Consider the following 22,802-nt stretch of genomic DNA (forward strand, 5'->3'; position numbering starts at 1 on the left):
GCCACCTGGTTTCGCGGCTAGACGTGCTAACCGTTACTCCACAGACGTGGACTTGATCATCATTCCTGACACAACCGATCCATTGGTGTCTAAGAAGTCACGAACATCAGGCATCCTGCTGAAAGATGAAGTTCACACTGTCTCCAGCTGTGGCATGAGCCAATTTTCAAGCATATCCAGATAGATGTTTCCTGTAGTATACTTTTCAATGAAGAAAAAGGGACCATAAATATCAATAATATAAATTATTTATTTATGAATATAGTATCACACACAGTAACATATTTTTGAGAAAAAGACTTCATTTAACTAAATCATCAACACAATCAATACTCTTCCAATGAATTGTCATATGTCTACTATATTCAACAATGTTGTCACAATTTTTCCCACACTGCTTACAATTATAACCTTGCTTTTCATACTGACGCTTTATATTGGCTACTTCTTGATATACATCCCTGGGCTTGTCACTCATCATACTTTGATCGTTATTCTGTGAAAATTTATCACTCTTCCAATGAACCACCATATGTCTTGTATATTCAACAATGTTCTCATAGTTTTTCTCACACTGTGTACATTTATATCCCTGTTTCGCATAATAAAGTTTCATATTAGCTGCTTCTTCACGTACATTCCTGTTTATGTTTTTTCCTGCACAGTGACTGATTCTATGAGCAAACATTAATGAAGGCAATACAAATTTTTTTCCACATTTATCACATCTGCAGTATATTTGCTCCTTATCATTTTTATGTGCTTTTGATGACGATTTTATTGCAAATTCTGATTTACAACTGCAACAACTATAAATAAGTTCTCCAGTATTCAGAAGTCGATGGAACCGCTTGAATGTCTTCCTAGTAAGTATTTCAACACATTCCCTGCATTTGAATTCTGAATGGGTCTTTTTATGGATAAAAAATTGATTCAAGTCTGTGAACACTTCAGAACAATCCCCACACTTAATATCCGATATTTCAGTTTCATTATGTATAAGCTCATGTTTTGAAGTATGTTCATTTTTTGCATTTATGTCCTTTGTCTGAAAATTACATTCACGACAATGATAAACTGTAATCTGCTGTTCCTTGATTTCTGAGCTCTTCTGAACATTTAGTTCATGAACTTTTAAATGTTCAGCTTTTACATTCAAACACTTTGTTTGAAAATTACATAAACGACACTTATATAAAACATCAGAAGTGGAGTGTTTTAGTAAATGCCTATTATGTTCATAAATATTGTAAGTCTTAAAACCACAAAATTCACATTCATTAAGCTTCCTTAGATGTTTTTCTTTGTGTTGCTCAAAACCAGTTTTTGTTTTTATCTCTTTATTGCAAATATCACAAACGAAATATTCACAATCATCATCTACATCATCATCTTCGTCAAGTAAGTGTATTTTCATGTGGGCCAGAAAAGCTGTATGTCTTCTAAATTGCTTGTTACATGTTTGACAGTAATTATTAATGGTTCCACTTGAATCATTCAATTCACTTTTGTCTGAACACGAATCTTGAGTTTTAATCTTGTGAATGTAATCCTCTTGCATATCAAATATATGAGAGTCTCCAGTTATTATCCTGTAAATATAACAAAAAATTACCTAAATGCCATGCTCACCATTAGATCCAAACAGGGTGTGAAATCCCAGGGGGATGGGTAGGATTCCCCCCCCCCCCCACCAAAGATTTTATCCCAAGAATTTCCCCCCATTAAAACAACCCGGGGGAGGGGCGGTTTATTATATCTAGGGACCGGATTTTTATGTAATTACATATTATATTCCTTCCAACCTAACCGTATATAAATAACAAATCTTTGCGAATCTTGTAATTACCATTAATATATTAAAATTTGATACTACAAGTTTACCCCACATTACATATTATGGCTTGGTATTACATAAATCTACATATTTAAGGGGTTTATTCATTTTTACTTCTCTAAAAGGAAAAAAAAAAAACTTCTGCTGGGGAAGTTTACAATTTCAAATACACAGATTTAAAAAGCCTTTTTACCTACCCAAGAAAAGATATATTTCTGGACAAAACATAACGTCCTTAGTTCCAGGAAGTAGTAGAGGCACTCACCCCATACCGCCCACCTTAAATATGAGTGAACAAAAGGCAACCTTTCTCATGCAACTACCTTGTATTGTAAAAATCACTCAGAAAGTAGCATTGCCTTCATGCGGTGGAGTGGGACAAGGATGACATGATTTGTCTCGAACTATAACTGAGGGGCGTTTTCACACACAAAATCTTCTTTTTTTCAAGACAACTCTTTTCTAAAATACACAACTGTAGATACCGAGTTTTGAAAAATCTCTTTTATTTCAAGATTAATTTACTGATATACTTACCAAGTTTAGCTTAATTCTGATAGCACCATTGGATTCTCCTGACCCAAAAACATAAGGATACGCTAAAACCTCAAAATCGAAAAAAATGTAGATAACGAGTTTCGTGAAAATGCCCCTCAATTGTTCTGCACACGTCTCAACAAGCCGTTCCCATGCAATTTGCAACCTTATTCATCCTCTTCCTAATCCTTCCAGGGAAAACTTGTGTCAAGTCTGACATGAACCACAATAAAGTAGCCGACTTTTGAAAAGAAGCTGAAGTGAAGGAAGAAACTGGAAAGATGTTGAAAGGTTCAAATAAATAGCTTTTCAGGTTATTGCTTGACCTCTTTACTTTAAATTTAGTAGACCTATATGGAATTGGGATTTTCCGAGCAATTAAAAAGTATGGTTCTCGGCTGGAATATCCTACCCTTCTGAATGAGACAGAAATGTCACTTTTCAAAGAACAGTTTGTAAATACCTATAGTTTGAGGTTTTAGTAGGTACTTTGTTTCTTACAGGGAGCAGCTAAAATGCATGTGTTCCACATCTCCTCTTATTTTCTCCTAATCCAGTAAAGCGAAACAGTGCTTGCAGTACTGATGTGTCATTCATTTCACTCAGTTCTCTGGTTTTAGTACTTACAGTATAAAGTGCAAGTGAGTTTATCTACTGCTTTTAACTAACTAAAATGGCCCCTGTATCTTTAACCTTAACGACAAAAATAAAATCATGGATTAAGCTTTCACTACAGATGGAAAAATAGTAATGTGTCAAGCGTGCGGTAAAAATGTCGGGTTCTCTATGAAATCACAACTGGAGAGTCTTACCTATCCTATATCTGCCAGATATTGATATTAAATGTTTTCATGATTTTACATATTTTGGTACATATTCAGCTTATTTTTCTTACATAAATATGTACATATTTCACACCTTGATATTACATAAAAATCTGGTCCCTAATTATAACAAGACAAACAGCGAAACATACACTATTAAAAATATTTTCATTTGAAGAATAAGTTTTCATTAGAGGACTAAAAATAATGCATTAAACTTTATGAATATAAATTAAAATATCAGCAACAATCAAATGGAAATATTGAATTCGCTTCGCTCTGGTAAAGTTATATAGTAGCCCCAGTCAATCGAACCCAGGTATTGTCAAAGAAAATGGAAGGCTTTGAGATGACAGCTTTGAGTTATAATGAGCCGACGACAATGACACTGTCTTGTCACTTACAAAGGAAAGTCCTGGGCTGGAATGAGCAGTGAAAGAAACTGTAAACGATTGTTGTCAGTCTATCTATTGAAACAGACGACCGAACACTGAAAACGAACGCAATGAAACGTACAAAAAGTGGATTAATTACCTAGTTCTTTAAACGTGATAATGTTAATACTAGCATAATCAGTAGATTCGGTGATATTACAAGATTCGGTAAGTGGAAATGTGCGGGAAAACAGAAGTAAAATGACTAGAAGTGATGAAGCGATCTCGGAGGTGGAGTACAGTGAAACCTCTCCTTACGGATACCCCCAAGATACGGACACTCCTCAAATACAGACAGATTTTTATGTCCCAACTGAAATATTATAGAAACAATGATAAATTTAACTCTCGTTTACGGACACTCTCAGACATGGACATGGACAGCTGTTTCACAGTCCTAAAGTTTGCTTTACCGCCTGAATGCGGACAGAACTTGGTTTTCAAGATCTAGTGTGTTACAAGAATGGAAAATTTAGTTTTGGGAACTGTACAGAAATTTCTTAAAACATAAAACAAGACAATAAAGGCTAGTGGTAGCTACCTTAACATGAAAGAAGACAATAATGGTCTCGTAGGCTTCCACTAGCCCAGGCGGCTACCCCTTGTTAGCTGGAAGCGGGTGGATAAACAGAGTCATAAAATTTAACCTGTCTGATGGGTCCAAGGTTTCCGCGATTGTGAAATTGTATTCGACACATGATAGGGTTAGTAGGATTATTCTCTTCTCTTCAATCAGTTGTTCTGTTTCGAGAGATATGCCACCTGAACATAAAGGTTAAGTTGAAAACTGTAAATTACAGCACTGTATAACTGAACACCTAGAATAAAACTGCATGGCACAGTACTGTATTTTATTTTCTCCATCTTATCTACTGTAATTCAAAGTTGCAAACAATTTACTGTACTGTACTGTATTTAGAATTAAACTACAGTAATACATACATGAAGGGATACATACTGCACATTATAAATTTACTGTTAGATTGGGGAGCCTCCCTCCCAATAAAGGACACCTCCCAGATGCGGACAGATTGTTATGTCCCTTCGATGTCCGTAAATGAGAGGTTTCACTGTATTTATCTTTTAATGAAGATAGAAATAAAGTTTTAAGTCACGACGAAGGTGTGAAAGTTAGTTTCATTTTGGGGATGCCGATAAGCTTAATGTTTTACAATGTCAATTTTTATTTCCACCTTTGCTTATCTTATATATTTGGATTTATATTAACGTTTTCGATACGCAGTGTGTATCATCTTCAGATATATATGTCAGTATGTGTTGTAAAGACCTAGCCTCTTATTATGTAGTGGGTTATTCACGTGCTTGTGACTATCATTGTTTACTTAATTTAGCTACAGTTACTATAAAATGTACTTGATACAGTGTGGGGTTGCTATTATTATATTAATATAATGTAAATTGTTTGCAGACATGCACGGCTGAACTAGATATACGGACCCAACAAAAATATCTTGTATTATATACGTCTAAGAACTTACATACAGCTAAAGATCAATGATCTTCACAGTAGTCAATATGAACAACAAAAAATAATAAGCCTAAAAAAACTCCAAAAACTCCAACAACATACAATCCCACATTACAGATAATCAGTGAAAGTGCGTCAGAAAGACAGTGTTTTTTAACCAAGAAACAGTGATAACAACCCAATTTTACGACATAACAGGCTAACATAGCCAATCATAACATGATAAAAGTGCCATAGTGTTTACAGTGTTTTATAGTGTATATTTTATTTGTTTATAGTTATGTGTCTTAATATTGGTTTTAACATAATTTTCCATTTACCTATGTGTGCTTTCAAAAGAAAGACTTTTAACAAAATCACAACAAGCAACCCCACACTGTATCAAGTACATTTTATAGTAACTGTAGCTAAATTAAGTAAACAATGATAGTCACAAGCACGTGAATAACCCACTACATAATAAGAGGCTAGGTCTTTACAACACATACTGACATATATATCTGAAGATGATACACACTGCGTATCGAAAACGTTAATATAAATCCAAATATATAAGATAAGCAAAGGTGGAAATAAAAATTGACATTGTAAAAAAAAAAAAAAAAAAAAAAAAAAAAAAAAAAAAAAAAAAAAAAAAAGAAGAAGAAGGTGTGAAAGACATTGTATCACTAATGAAGCTCCGAAGTACAGCAGTCCAGTAGTATAATCCGCCACGTACACACGCAGTATTTTCATGGAGTGGGGGAAGGGGAAGGTAGGGGGTAAGTTTGATGCGTTGCTGAGGTGTGACATCACTGCGGCTATGCCGCAGGAATGCCTGCCATTGAGCTATTGTCTCATTGCCAGTCATTGTGCAAATCAAAAACCTGCAATCTTCCAATATGTAGCACTGCACTAAAGTAAAGCACATCATCACTTGTGCTTTGTTACTGTTAGACGGAGAGCATAGCATCCATCTGGCACAGAGCTTTGAATAATGAAACTCATCCACAATACTGTGCTGCACAATGTAAAAAAACAGCACAGATTCAAATGCTACAGTTATCTATCTGTCCTTTTGAATCAGTTCAACACATGCAACCTACACATACATCCGCTGTTAAAGAACTCAGTCACATTAATTGAGATTGTCTTATTGTCACCTGGTCTGGGTCTGTTGCAAAAACATCACATAAATTGGCTACTGTCTGCCATGACATCACTCTTCTGCCACATATTTTCACAATCTGACAATAGATCTCAATGGTCAACATGGTTTTTGCCCACAAAAAGCAGACAATTCAACGCACTTCCATAGGAAGAGCATTGTTTCAGGCACTTCACGTTGAACTACTGCATTTCCAAGGAGACTATTTTCCTAGCACATCATCAAACAGGAATACTGTTACGCACTTCTCTCTGCTGCACATCACTTGACACTGACAGGACAAGGAGGCTAGAGGTCTATAATAGTTTCTGTAGCCTCATTTTGAGCTGCCAATTCTATTTCCACACTGATTAATTACTGGAAAGAGTACTTTTTCTGATTAACAAGTCTGTCTGTGTGTGTGTGTGAGAGAGAGAGAGAGAGAGAGAGAGAGAGGATTCAATGAATGGTTGGACAAAAAAGAGAGATGAATGAGAAGTACAGACAGCTGGATGGGCTGAACAGGCAGATAGCTGGGATGAAACATATGGATAGCTGAAACAGCTAAATGAATGGACGGATGAGTTAATGAATGAGATGGTCAGACAGAATCAATCAATCAATTAATGAAACTCCTGTATCTTCTCACGAGGAGCATAGGGCATTCACAAAGTGCCTCCATCGGACCCTATTTGTAGCCAACTTCTTCACTTCGCTCCATGTTTTCCCCTCCCTAGCAATTTCCTCCAAAACTGTTCTCTTCCATGTATTTTTTGGCCTTCCTCTTGTTCTACTTACTACCCTGGGGGTTCCAATCCAAAGCCATTCTTCTACTGCTCCATCTTCTTTCCTGATTGTGTGCCCTATCCAATTCCTCTTTCGTCTTTTGATTTCTATTGTGATTTCTTTCTGATTTGTTATCTTCCATAGTTCTGAGTTTGTAATTATATCTGGCCATCTAATTTTTAAAATTCATCATAAACATCTATTAACAAATGTTTGCAGTTTATTTTGTATAATTTTACTTGTTTTCCATGTAATATATAATAAGACTGATTTCACATTACTGTTAAAGATTTTAATTTTTGTAGATCTAGATATAATATAAGATTTCCATATTGGGTACAACTGGACAAATGCACTATTTGTATTTTTTATTCGGTTCTTTACATCCTCAAAGGCTTCACCATCCTTGTCAATTATACTACCCAAATATTTAAATTGTTGAACAGTATCAATGTTATTATTTATTATAACTTTATCTGTCTTTTTACTATTTAATCTCATTTCTTTAGTTTTCTTTACGTTATTTTCATATGAGCCCCTTTTATTACTTCTAATAAAGAATTAACTTTATTCTGCATATCACCAAAACTATGGGAGAGCAAACAGATATCATCAGTGAAATCCAGATCTTCCAAGGTATCATTTAATCCCCATCTTATACCTCTTCTAACATTGCCAACAGACCTTTCCATAATATCATTCATAATAATCAGAAATATGATCGGAGAGAGAATACAACTCTGTTTCACTCCACATGGACAGACAGAATGAGATGGATAAAATATGATGGATGAAATGGATGCTAGAAGATTAAGAATAAAATTAACAATAAAGTACTCCGAAAATTTCACCTCAAATGTTAAATTTACAATGATACTACGCTACAAATTAGAGATGTACTTATGCAAACAGTGCTGGCGGTCTTTCAAGCCTTTGATCTTCCCTCCCAAACTCCACTTCATCATTGCTTCATAATTAATAGTATAATTGAGCCCATTTACCTCTAAACAGCCCCTGAAGTTTAAGCAGACATCCTACATAAAAAATACTATTACGTATTCTTCATTTACGTGAAACTATATACTTACTGATCTTCACTGACTGATATCTCAGAATCGTCAGTTTCTAATTTGCATGGAATTAGATTTTCTCCAGCATCAGGATTATATTCAGGTTCTCCATCACGTTCGTATTCATAATAGTCTTCGAGTTCTGTTTTGATCTCACTAAGGAATATGGATTCAATTGCTTCATCTTTGATTACGACGCGTTCTGTTTCCAGAACATGACGAGATTCTGTGTCCATTTCTAAATTCATTCTGACTCCACTGTTAGTACTCTGGTCTGAAACATCAGTTTAAAATTCATTGATTTAAAGAAACAGTAACATTTAAAATAATAACATTTTTACATCAATAAAAATAACAGGCATATCTAGTCTTTATGTTAGATTTATTTACATTTACTCGATCATCCATCCATTTCACGGTTCAGGTTAAAAAGCCTATTGTAACTTCACTGCCTTTTTCTTGATCTACCTTTTATCCTTGTCCTAAGTGGTTGGTATTAATTCTCAATATTAATGTTTGTGCATTATTAATGTTATCCACTAGCACAAAAATAATTTTAGCTTTTTGAAATGGAGTGATGTGAAGGACCGAAACTGGGGGAGGGGGACGACGACAAGTGGGGCATATGCCCCAGGAGCGGTACTGAATGTTTTCAGACACTTATAATTCATATAACTCCTAATAAATAATTTAATATGAACATAATGTATTTTTATAATGTGTGATCTAACGTCATATTTAACGTAATATGATGAATCTGCCAACCCCTGCCATCACTGCAGAAGGCAGTCAAATGCCAATGGCCAATATGGCTGGTATCTATAAAAGGATACAATAAAAAACACTTCACGAACACAATCTTGCATATTTTGTGCCATGTGCGGCCCACTCTCTAATTTAGTTGGAGCACATCTGAAACTCAAACATTCTTTGGAGCACTAAATTATCTGTTTTTTCAGCCTCTACATCAAGGTAGAAAATAAAACAAAATACATCACTTTCTTTAAAATCCCAAAGTAAAATCACATAGTCAGCAAGGGTGGAAGCTGTTGAGGTTGTATATGAACGTTTTGACAAGATTAACAAGGACCTGAAAATGTTTCCAGTCAATCCTAACTCCACTCCTGAGACAAAGATCGATGGTACCTCTTTGCAAGGAAACATCAGGAAATTTGAATCTATTGCTGTTACCCATTTCTGGTAGAGTATTCTAAAGAAAACTGACTTTGTAAACCAGTTTCTCCAATGAGCTGATGTAACCATAGATAAGACAGACAGAAAAATTCCTGTTCTTTTAAGACTTTGGAGATCAACTATACATTATACTCCATTCAATGCTTTCGCACAAGTTAAAAGGATTGCTAAGAAGAATGATTTACTTTCTGATTTCCAAGAAAAAAAATGAATAGAAGCACTATTTTTCTCGTCAATTGGCAAAGCAAAAGCACTTTACTACAACGCTTTTAAAACATGCTTGGTTTCACTTTCAAAGTACGTTCTAAAATCGACTTAATCTATCCAAATTTTAAATCTGCCGCCACAAATTTGTACTCAGTACTGTACTCGAATCAACCGAGTAATGACGTCACGGTGCCTGCTCTGAACTGAACCGTTCCCAGCCCTACTTCCACACATATATAAAGGTAAAGGTAAAGGTATCCCGTAACATGCCATGAAGGCATTTGGGGGGCATGAAGGTAGAGCCCCATGCTTTCCATGACCTCGGCACTAGAATGAGGTGGTGTGGTCGGCACCACGCTCTGACTGCCTTTTACCCCCGGGAAAGACCCGGTACTCAATTTTACACATTATATAACACAACATAATAAAATAATCATACACGACATAAAAAGCAAAAATCTAACATTTTACACAATACAGAAAGTTAAAAGAGTACACAAGAAATTACATATTACTTGCCCACAACTCACAACCATAATCACAAACTGTTTTAATTAGGGATCAGTACCTGATACAATACCTCAAGATTGTCAATACTCAGGAGGTATTGGTATCGATTGATACCTGTAATTATGAGCTCGATACTTTTTCAATACCACTTTGTTAATACAATTTTTAATTAATATCGTCACAAATAGCAAGAAACACGTGTCTCATTTTTAAACTCCTAAAAACAGCATGTACTAACTAATGGGAGCGCCTCTAAACTTGGTCCCATAACAAAGTGAACCTTCCTCACTTGCAAATGGTTTGGTGACATTATGTCTGTGCTCAAAATTTCTTTAAAATCGTGTTCAACTGCCATAAAACGTGTTGAATTGCAGTTTAAAGCAGCTATTTCCAAATGTGATATTACATTAATTTCTAGCATAAGACTTTCAGTTTTCGCCAATATGGAAAAATCATACGGTACTCCACATATAAAATATAAATATTCTTAATGCTGACTAATAATTAGAGCCTGGATTTTTATGTAATTACATATTCTATTCCTTTATATGTAGACACACAGAAACAGAAAATGTCTACGAATTGAAGCATGGATATCGCGGTATTCAAGTTTCATTTTACATGTTTTTACATATTTTAGTGTATATTAAATATTTCGTACAATATCACATAAAAATAAATATTTTGCCATTTTATGCTCAATTTCTTTCTTTTTTCTTTTGCTTTCTTTCTATAAATTCATCTGTATCTATTTTTTCCCTTTTTACCATTGAAATAAATACTTAACAGTTAAACTACTCAATTTAGCCCTAATCAATTTTATCTTTCAACAATATTTATTTTATCAACCAACGTCGAGTTTAGGAAATTGGGTCAATCTAGAACATCACCAGCCATTGAACGAATGTTGCACATTTTTATCACTGCCAATGTGGCGCTATAAACCAATTTTCAATACTTTTATCACAACCACAACACATTTCAAATCTTATTGTACCACATATATATAGAATTATTACTAGGCCTACATTAACACATTTAGCATATCACGAAACATGTAAAATGTAATTATTATGAAAGTCGCCATAGTTTCTTCTTAGAATTAGCAGTATTAGTATGATCCACTTCCACTAGATGGAAAAACACATGATTGGCAGAGCAGGCAATACATGAAAACGAAATGATACTAAGGCCGTGTCTCAAAGCTACATTTTCAGCTGAAGTGAACTAGATTGTTGACTAAATAGCCGGATGTGATGTCAGAAGTTACGATCCAAAGCTACATAGTGAATAGCAATCAAGTTCGTAGCAGCTAGTAAACGAAAATGCTTGCTTGATTGTTGACTTTTATACTAAACAAACATGGATACCTCATTAACAATGGGGGGTTATGAAATCTAATGATGCTTTGAAAATAAAATGTGAGTTCAATGTAGAATAACACGTTAACTTAAAACATTGACGTTGTTGGTATCTGCGTTACATTTTTTTAATATTGTAATATTTCAGGCTCTTACCTTTTCCACATTTATTTCGATTGTTGATAGCCAAACGTAATTTTCATAGAGATCTTTTGAACATCTTTTAAAATTCTACATCTTTCTGTGTTTCTTTTCTAGTGTCTCAGGAAATTACCATTTAGTTCATAAACCTGAGAATTAAGTTTCTTAAACTGGTTACTGGAAAACTGTTTATAAACAAAGAATTCGAATTTCCAAAAAATAACAGCTGATAACTCATAATTAAATTGCATTAGGACACAGTCTTCTTAATTTAGTGCTATACCGTAATTTCATGGCTTTCAGAAAAATAGTCTATGAAGAAGGCCATGATTCAAGCATGCATGTTCAAAGCCCCCTAGTATGTAGTTTATAAGTCAGCTAGTTGCTAGTCATTAGCATGTAGTATAGACTTGAGCGTTGAGATACGGCCTAAATGTGAGGAATGTTACAAGCCCCTACAGCCAAGGCTGCACAGAAGTTTAGAGGAGGGACAAATTGAAGCTTGCATCCGCCACCATGTTTTGGGAGAAGCACTGGCTAGCAGACGGCTGTACTATGCAGTGTTGAATGTTTAATATATATGTTTGGTGTATCTCATAAATCAATCTGAATTGATAAATGAAAAAAAATTGATTAACATAATCAAGCTTAGTTACCGTGAGTTTGATATGAAACAAAAAAAGACTGGAACAATTTGACACTGTAACCAAAGACGTTGTATAGTTATTTGACAACATACACAGCAAAGAAAAATACAAATGCATATTGTAGTAATAGTTCAGATGAAAAGAAAATTACTAGTATTAACTATTATTAATAAAACACTGCCAGCTGCATAAGACATTACATTAGGCTTATATTATAAACATACTAGTGGCTTGTGCAGCAAATGCTGCAAAATAAGTTCATTAGACATCTAAATAAATATTTTTCAGATTTATTTTCAATGAAGAATACCAGACATTTTCAAAGTTATTTGCTTGCATAATAATGAAACATACTCCCTCTGAATGTTTTTTATGCCAAATGCTTTTTCTTGAACCTATCCACCTTCGCTTTTTGAGTTTCAACGCGAAAATGCAAGTAACAATGTCAGGATGATCTGTGGGCTTTTCATGTGGGAGTAAAGCAATAGCTATTTCATGTTATTGTGGATTTTAGGTGAAAGTATAGCTGCTGCATGTAGAGTTTGAAATGTAGATGGTAAAATCATTTTATCTTGCTAAGAGATCTTGCTGAAATGATCGGAAGACTACAAAATTTTGTAGGACTCTTATTTTATCAGTAAGTACTACCTTTTGGTCTTTCCTTAGAAACTGTAATTTTTGTGCTCTCTCGAGCCAATACGGAAGAGAATGACGCATATAAATATGTACATCACACCCCCATTATGTATATGAAAAAACCCAACCCCGCTTGATTAATAACTATAAAAATATTTGTTTTTAATAACAATATTATCTTACGTAAGTTTTGTAGTTATATATATACTATATAGTCACCACTCAGTAAATTATAGAAATGAAGATCTAATTTAAGATATTCTCTACATCTACTTACATAACACCAAAACGTTTCACTTTCATATCATCAATATAGCATTAATATGTATAATTAATGAAAAATAATCAGATCATGGCATTAACTATAATAATGTTTCATTTCTAATAGTAATAATGTCATCAATCTCAAGTTTGTCGATTTTAACCCAGATTTTCCCACCGTCCTTTTTTAAGGACAGTTGCAGTGCCTTCGGATATATGTCATTGTTGGTGTTAGGGACATTTTATAAGTTGTGCGATAATGTTGGTAGTATTTGTTAGCTTTAGAAAATATACGTTCCTTGTTTCAGTTTATTTCAACATCATTTAACCGATTTTTGAGAGTAACTAATGTGCTATTGTATGTTTATCACAAAAAAATTTTTGGGCTTATCTGGGTTAATATCCAATACACAGCTGTACTCAGAAAATTACACACCGCAAAATCAGACCTGTAAATTAATTTTATTAAGTCTTGAACTTTTTAATAACCAATTGAATTTGAGCTCTAAATATGTCAGCAATCCTGCAAGTCATGGCCTTCGTGTAATATCCTATTGTTTATTGTAGTGCGTGTTTTGTTTTATACTGAAATGTAATTACTTAGTTCTCAAAACTGACGAAAGATGGATTTTGGAAAATTGAAAAATTATGTAGGAAAACTAATGCTTCACTGAAAGTTACTATTTTTCTGAAAATCCTCGGATGCCAAGCTTCAAAATGACGGGTCATTCATTAAAATCCGTTCAGCCATTTTCCCGTAATTTCCATTACCAGTTCAAATTATATATATAGATGTTTGTTTTGATGTGGACGAAAAAGGAACAATGATTATTTGTCTGCTTCCATATCATATCATATAATATATACCTGTAAAATTAAAAACAAGTACCTAATGTTTTAGTTTGAAATATAAGTAGGCCTACCATGCATTAGCTTATTATCACAGCTGTAGTATGAAATAAACGTCACATGCATGAATTAGTGATATAATAGAACTTAGTCCTAGTGTACAGAACATCTTGCCTATTGATTAATAATAATAATAATAATAATAATAATAATAATAATAATAATAATAATAGTTATTATTATTATCATTATCATTGACTTCGTTAAATGTTGTTTTACAACTTTTTATGTAAAGTCGTTTTGTCCCGGTAACTTTAAGCTGTGTGGTGACATCTGCTCTTTATGTAGTACCATCTCTTAGTTGGTTATTTGACGACTCTGTATCAACTAACAGATTATTTAACATCGATGGTATTGATGATAGCGATATGGTACTTGGCGAGATGAGGCCAAGGATTCGCCACAGATTACCTGACATTCGCCTTACAGTTGGGGATATCGGAAAAACCCAACCAGGTAATCAGCTCAAGCGGGAATCGAACTCGCGCCCGAGTGTAACTCCGGATCGGCAAGCCTTAGTCGAATAAACTATGCCGGTAACTCTTTATGTACTCTTCTATGGTCAGTTTAACAAATTTAAAACGTGATTCTCGGAGGAATCTGGGGACCCATTTCCTAAAATATGTTCCTATAGTTGTAGAAAGATTGTACAAGTGTTCTACTGTTAGATCACATTGTTTTTCACACGATGTAAGAGAGACCCTTAGGTGGTAATATTTCATTATTGTCTGTCAACATCTGTATAATCGCTCTTTTACTTAAGCAGCATATTTCTATAATCTCATATGATAGTATGACAAGACATATTATCTTTTGTTAAAAAAAAAGAAAAGAGATTTTGTTTACTGCTGGTACGTACCATACTTGATTCTTTAGATTTATTACACCATATTTTCTTAATGATTTAACAACAAAGTCAGCAATGCATACAATCACATTTTCACAATATTGTCATTGAGAATGACTTAAGAACGAAGGAACTTATTAGCCACAGAAGGAACTGAGGATTACCATTAAAATGCGGTAGGTGTTTATATAATACTGTTGGGTATATAGACATCTTTAGCGGACAGCCCTCTCTTTGTAATGTAACTTAAATAAGTTATTTATGTATTTTCTAATGTATATAAAATAACATAAGTAAAATATTCCATGCATTAGGTCACTGGAAATAGAAATAAATAAATAAATTTCAGAACACGGAATCCTTCCTTTCCCTCTTACTTCAAAATTCCAACCTTGTGCATACAAAATAAATAATTATTGGCACTGAAAAGTGCCTTTTCGTAAGCATGATGGTGTGCATTCGACAAACGCAGACAAATCTGCTCTTTTTAGTATTCTAAGATATAATTATCAGTGAGGAATCCCTATACTGAAATTTTCCCAAAAAACTAATACTGCAAATCTATTTATGACCAATATAAAGTGTTTATATTTAAAGCAATGGTTAGTTACTTCTGTTATTTTATATTATACGTTGGAAAATACGTAGTAAATAAGTTTAGTTATATTATAGTGAAGGGAGATGTCCGCTAAGAAAACGCCTATATACCCAATGGTATTTTCTAAACTCCGAATGCTTTATAGAACAATCACTCGTGCTCCCCAAACATGGCGTTGCGCGAACCTGCGCGAGAGGTTTCAAATTTGTACACGACACCTGCGCCAATGTGTGTCTAATATATAACTACAACATCTTTGGGAATGTTTCTACAGGTGTGTAGTATTATGTGACAGGTTAGGTTAGGTTTGATTAGGTGTGTAGCCTATTATGTGACAGGTTAGGTTAGGTTTGATTAGATGTGTAGTATTATGAGAAAGGTTAGGTTAGGTGTGATTAGGTGTGCAGTATTATTACTATGTTGGCATATCGAGCTTCTACTACTCCATACTATAAATCAAAGATATCTTCAGTATTTTTTTTTTAATTCCCTATAGTGCCTGGGACATAAGTATGATTCATATAAAATTGCTGCTTCCATTTACTTCGTCTGCTACTTTTTAACCCAACTGCTCGTCCTCATTTGTCAGGCGCAAAATCAGGTGTTATACCTACCCTCGTGACGTTGTATTACTGCAATTTTGTGCTGCACAATAACAATAATTATCCATTAAAAAATAATTATGGTAAAAGTTCAATCCCCCAATACGTGATATTTACAAAACACATAACGCATTGTCACTTATTTTCAAACGTCCAATCAGCCCAACAGGGCGCGATGCAGTGTAGCCAACTCAATTTTTAAAAATCCGCTATGAGACCGTGCAGAAACCGCTAAATTGCTATAGCGTCAATGTAGAATTAGATTATTTTGCTTAGGTCTAGATTTTGCCACTGTGAGTGCTAAAAATACCCGCTAAAACCCTATATTATCAATACATATTTCGTAAATTTTATCCGCTAAACTAACACTGAAAAACGTTAGATCTAGCGGGAAAACCGCAGAATTGGCAACACTGGCGCGATGCCAACTTGCCAACGTCCATGTTATTCAGAGACGTTAGAGTATCCTAAAGTATGTATACTTATTCTCTTTGGCAATCCCAACGAGTTGGGCAATCCTATAATTTATAGATGGCTGAACCAGACTTTTAGCACAGTCTAATAGATACAGTCACGCAACTCATACGTATAAAATATGCCAACATTTGACAGCTGGCGCGACAGTATCCCTCTAGCGGCAGGCAAGTTAAAAGTGTGCACACGACATATGATAACACATCAGAAAATGGGTTTTGCGTAATTTATTTTATATTTTTATGCTATAAAATAAGTGTACATGGTTCTTATTAATTCTACTTTAGAATCCTGGAAGAATTTCACACGCAGTTAATCTACAAGTTTCAGAAGCTGGGAATAAACGTAATTCTTTCTGCTCCTTACAACTAAATCATGGCCCTGATCACATATCATGGTTTGAAATAATATAATTGTTCGTTGCGTGGTCGGTTAATTCAATTCATTCCTAAATATATTTATGAATCATTGGAACTTTGTATTTCCTGTGAGAAGAGTAAAAATTAGTAGCTTCAAAATTGTAGGGAATATCTCGTAGGGTACATCGCGTGGTGAACTCCTCTCCCTATTTCCTGAGAAATTAACTATTTTGCATACCGCAAAATTGGGTAAACTCGGCCGCTGTGGTAAACTTGAAAATAAAGAAAAGGAGAGGATTTAAACATTAATATGAAGTTCATTATTCTTCCATTTCTTAAGAACCGGTATTTCCTTTATTATTTTGAGTCACAAATAGTGCTGATGTTATGGTTTAAATTTTTATGGCAAGTTTACCGCATTTTACATTAGGCTACATTTCCAGTTTTCACACATAAAGGCCACCGGCGTGGCTCAGTCGGTTAAGGCGCTTGCCTGCCGATCTGAAGTTGCGTTCGGGCGCGGGTTCGATCCCCGCTTGGGCTGATTACCTGGTTGGGTTTTTTCCGAGGTTTTCCCCAACCGTAATGTGAATACAAGGTAATCTATGGCGAATCCTCGGCCTCATCTCGCCAAATATCATCTCGCTATCACCAATCTCATCGACGCTAAATAACCTAGTAGTTGATACAGCGTCGTTAAATAACCAACTAAAAAAAATTCACACATAATGCACGATTTTAACATATCCTACCTATATAATACGTAATTTACATGCACTTACTGTTAATATGACATAGGTGAGAACAAATAAATGAATACACAATTTTGTTGAAAAAATTGTAACTTCAATTAACTCAGAAAATGTAGGCCTAATTTTATTTTCAGAGCAGAAGTGGTGTAAGTCAAAAATGGGTAATGAGGGGTTAAAGTAAACATTCTGTAAAATACAGCGCAAAGCGGCAATTAATATTGAATGTATTTAAACTATTAACAGTCAGTGAATAGCACGAAGGATATATTAATTGCTACTTTGCGCTGTATTTTACAGAATTTTTACTTTAAACCTCATTACCTGATTTTGACTTACACCACTTCTGCACTGAATGGCTCAAATAATCACTGGGAATGTAAAATCAGCACCAATAACAGTCATGCAAATTATTACAGAAAAGATTGCTTTTTATATTAAATTTAAAAAGGCTCTTTTATTTCTTGAGAACTTAATACGTCTGCCACATGAATCTACACCAACACATCGGAAATGTTTCGACACAGTCTGTATTTATTCAAGAAGTGACTATTTTGCAAAAGGATTATACTCCATGAATTCTTGCAAAATTAACACCATGATACCTACTTGAATGCTATATAACATTCAACTTTTGAAAAATATAAAGAAAAAAACACGAATACAAAAATTATGGAATTACTTGCATTAAAAACTGTAGATATATTATCCAAAATCGGAATGGTTACACATTTACACACATGATCTCTGCAAAAAAAAAATATACTGTAACAGGTATTTACTTTTTTTATTTAAACTGTCCTTCCTGACATACAAATAGGTAACTGATAAGCAATAAAATAATGCTTCATAGAACACAATACGTAGGCTACCTACAACGTGGATTATTGGTTATGACTCAGTTATGGTTTTCTCTTGGTCTTTAGGGAATCTGAAGAACGACAAATTCGGAGATTTAAACTTGTTGTTACTGCGATTTTCGTCATTGCACACATTGCCTTTATTCCGACACATGATTAAAACGTTATTATAACATCTCGCATCCCATTACAGCACGTGCTGGCTGAACGAGACTATGACCAGTGCCTTGCCTGCCGCTTGGGCGCTAGTGTCGCGAATGTTGGCAAAAAAAGTGTTGAAGTTGCGCGACTGTATATATTAGACTGTGCTTTTAGCTTCATCTTACATCTTCTGAGGCGTTCGGAAAATGTTAATTATTGAAGTCGTTGATAGGTACAGCAACGATAGATACGCAGCTTGGTTATCTATAAAATATTTCAATTTGTAAGAGACTTTTAATTTAATTGTGTTCTTTGTATTATAGTTATTTGTGTTGTGTGTTCTTATTATGTTTGTCAGTTAGTGTAAAAATGGCCCCAGGGCCACAAAACTTGAACTCTCGAACATCGTCATGTAATGATTCACATACCAACAATGGTGAATATGTGCCTGACATGGCTAAATCTTTCATTCTCAATCCTGCCACATTGAAAAACCTATTCACGACTTAAAAGCAATGCTACTCCAGCTTCCTCACCTCACAAAACGCAAACGACGGCTAATCTAAACACAGTAAGTATAGAAAGTGTACAATCTTCACATCCGTCACAACATTACTGACAACTCTACCATCACTAAAATAACTCCGGTTATGCCCTCAATTCAGCCTGAGGTTCAATTACACAACAGATTCGAACCTCTCGCAAATGATATGGAACAAGATTCGACTTTAATAGAGCGTTACTTTTACTACTAATCAAGCTACGTACTACATCTTCACGTCCAGTGCGTACAAGAATGACACCAATAACTGTAAAAGAATATTACCTAAAGGTAAGACTATGATAACATTGCAGAATGAAAATATAGAATTATACTCTCATGAACCACGCGAAACAAAACTACTCCAGATTGTTATTAAACGTCTCCCCACTTCCGTTCATTCTCAAACTCTGACAGAGGAATTAGAAAAACTAAACTTCTCAATTCATCATGCACGACAAATGTTAGCTTCTCACTAACAATCGGACGCCACTTACACCAGACGTAATCTTCCAGTCTGGGTGGTAACTCTCCCAAACAGTGAACTTTCTCAGACTATCTATAACTAAAGGACATTAACCATCACCTTGAAAAATAGAATCTTACAAATAAACTCATATAATACAATGCCATAAGTGCCAAGGTTTTTACCACACCTCCAAACGGTGTAATATCAAAATTCATTGTGTCAAATGCGGACAAAATAATTTATTTTGGGATTGCCCCTCAAAAGGCCCAACACACTCTCCAAAATGCATTAACTGCCAAGGACAGCGCACTGCCAGTTACGGTACGTATCCCATACAGAAAGAACAGCGAGCAGCATTACAACTTAAATTGAGAGAAAAACAAAACAACTTCACTACACATCGCCAAATAACTTTACATTTCATACTCTCTGAATTCCCAAACCTTCAGAAACCTCATCAGAATGACTTGGAATTTTCAAAATTTATATGGCAATATAGACAAACCCCAACTATCCTCAGATTCTGAATATCTCACAGAATCGCTCAAAGAATTTTTTACTGTGCTTAAATACTTCAACATGTTGTTGTTGTTTTCCAATGCCAGGCATTTAACACTAAAGTCATTTGACCTCTTGCACTCCAATATTTTTCAAAGATATTATCATGACCAGCCAGTGAAGCACAGATTTTGAGATGTTCTGAATCCATTTCTTGATTTCAGTTGCACAATCGACAGTTAGGAGACTGATATATTCCAATTCTATGCAGATGCTTGGCCAAACAGTCATGGCCTGTTGCCAATCTAGATGCAGCTACAGACGATTTTCGTGGTAAATCGGGAATCAACTATGATGCAGAGAGTTCCATTTTTTCCCTTGAGATTGTGTTATCAAATTTTGTTTGTTAAAGTCTAAGTATGTACACTGTTTTCGCTGTAAGAAAAATCCTACTGTAAACACAAGCACATGGCTGTCATACCCGTGATTGGCTGCCAGTCGAAACACTCACACGACGCAGGAAAATATAGTCCGTATTTGGAAACTATCATCTTGTATTATTTGAAAATAAAAAAATTGAATTCTAGTTGTTAAATACAATGAAACTTATAACTTCACTCATATGTGAAACGATATGTAAAAGAAAAGCTACTTTTATATTTTGTTATGTACTATGAACGCGGATGAATACCAACAGTAATACCGAGGTAGTCTGTTCTTGTAACAAACTGGCATCACTTGAGCTCGTAGCTGTTCACTTAAGCACGTGGGCTTCTGCATCCTCGGTGTGTGTGGTTATTAAACATAAGAGTAGAAACCCTCTCAAAAGCGGAGAAAAACAAATAGTCTTAAATATATATAATAAGTTATGTGAGTTTTAATTACAGTAATTAAAAAGTAATTGTACCTCCAACGAGCTTTGTTTAAACTGAACTGCATCGCAAAAGAATATGATCTTCAGATATCTACTAAAAAGACTAAAGTGATGGGTTTTAAGTGAACAACGCCATTAAGAACAAAAATAATTATTAATAATGAAACATAGAGCAAGCGAACTGATTTAATTATCTAGGCCGCATGATATCATATGAACAAATTAACGACATAGATAGGAAGCTCTCTAAATTCCAGCAGTTAATTGGCACGATAAAAAGAACACTAAAGAAGAAAGGTAGGACCGGCACAATTTTAAAATTTTACAAAACAATGGCGATTCCAACATTAACCTATGGATCCGAAACATGGTGTATGACAACTCAACAAATGAAGAGAATAGAAGCAGCTGAAATGAGACTGCTAAGGCCAATAGCAGGATATAGTTTATTGGACCACAAGCGAAATGAAGACATACGACAGGAACTAAATATGCAAAATATTATAGAAACGATCACAGAATATAGGAATAAATGACGTGAACATATATGTAGGATGGAACCAACCCGCATTCCATACCGACTACACCATTATAAACCCCAAGGGAGAAAACGAATCGGACGCCCTAGAAAACGCTGGAAAGACCAATTTTAATATTGCTATGGAGACGAAACGGGCCAATGGGCCCAAATCGTATTGTTGATGATGATAAAGTAAATGTTTCCTAAGCAAATGAATGCATAGTAGTGAGGTTAGACCTACTTGACGAGTAACGGGAAATGTTTAACATGGCACAGAATGTACAACAGTAGGCGGGAACATGTACTGAGATTCTATGGCGCCAAACAGTGGCCAATGAAGCCTCACTTCAGTCACGTGCTATTGTTTATATTAAGATTTTTCTTACAGCGAAAGGATTATAGATTTAATAAATCTTTTTACAGAGTAATACGTAGATTTAGGAACAGGTCTGTAAGTACCAGTGCTGCCCTTCTTACTTCAACATTAAAAAATACTTCGTATAATTAACTCAACACTTTAACGATTCTCTGCAGCAAAAGATCCCCTATCAAAAATGATAATAATTCTGGAAGCCTTCTCCGACTTCACACAAGCAACAAATGGTCCGTAGAGATCTAACATTATGCCCAGGTGGGTCGTTTTCGACCCATTGATTAAAATTATTTTCCACGCGAATTAGTCTAGGCAACGCTACGTATCTACTTTTTTTAGATGCACAAAGGTACAGTGCACTTGTGGAACACGCGGGAAACCAAAAGATCACGTCATTATTGCGCGGGAATTTGCCGAATAAATATGACGTAACTACCGTCTGCCTTGGAGAAGAAAAAGTGAGTAAAAACTCTGTTCAATCCGTGAATTGTATTAACAATCAGTGTTTCCTGCCAAGAATATTCAGGAGAACATGTAACTTGTATGTTTTTGTCAATATTTACGTTATTTGCTGTACAGTAGGGCTTAGAATTTAGTGTGGGTCGATAACGACCCACTAAGCATTTATTCGAGAATTACCTTTTACATAGCTTTTCTTTATGAAATCATTTTGTTTTCTGATTATTTTTCTTTGAGTGATGTTTTTACGAACAACTGCCTCAATAGAAGTTTGTGTAAGGATTAGGAGAGATTTTGGGAATGATAATTCTGATAGCATTTCTCAGAATTTCTCAGGCTTATTATCGCTTTCATTTACATTGTTTTACTTGTGTAATGTTATATCTCGCCGCTTGGGATGCACTCTGGATAGTCTTTGACGAACTAAGCAGTTCATAATTCTCGGCACTAGCGGCACCTATGAGAGCCG

At 34.8% G+C, this 22,802-nt stretch overlaps 1 protein-coding gene across 1 annotated transcript; it reads right to left on the minus strand.

Moving 5' to 3' along the window:
• Positions 1-230: 230 nt before the first annotated feature.
• Positions 231-16,214, minus strand: LOC138691079 (zinc finger protein 616-like). The gene is made up of 3 exons (XM_069812775.1): positions 16,029-16,214; positions 8,122-8,377; positions 231-1,592 (listed from the first exon to the last, which is right to left on the minus strand). Exons 2-3 carry the CDS (start codon positions 8,349-8,351, stop codon positions 302-304), a joined length of 1,521 nt encoding a protein of 506 aa, XP_069668876.1. The 5' UTR covers positions 8,352-8,377; positions 16,029-16,214; the 3' UTR covers positions 231-301.
• Between the last annotated feature and the right edge of the window lie 6,588 nt (positions 16,215-22,802).

This window comes from Periplaneta americana, chromosome 16, assembly GCF_040183065.1.
Source record: "Periplaneta americana isolate PAMFEO1 chromosome 16, P.americana_PAMFEO1_priV1, whole genome shotgun sequence".
NCBI lineage: Eukaryota > Metazoa > Arthropoda > Insecta > Blattodea > Blattidae > Periplaneta > Periplaneta americana.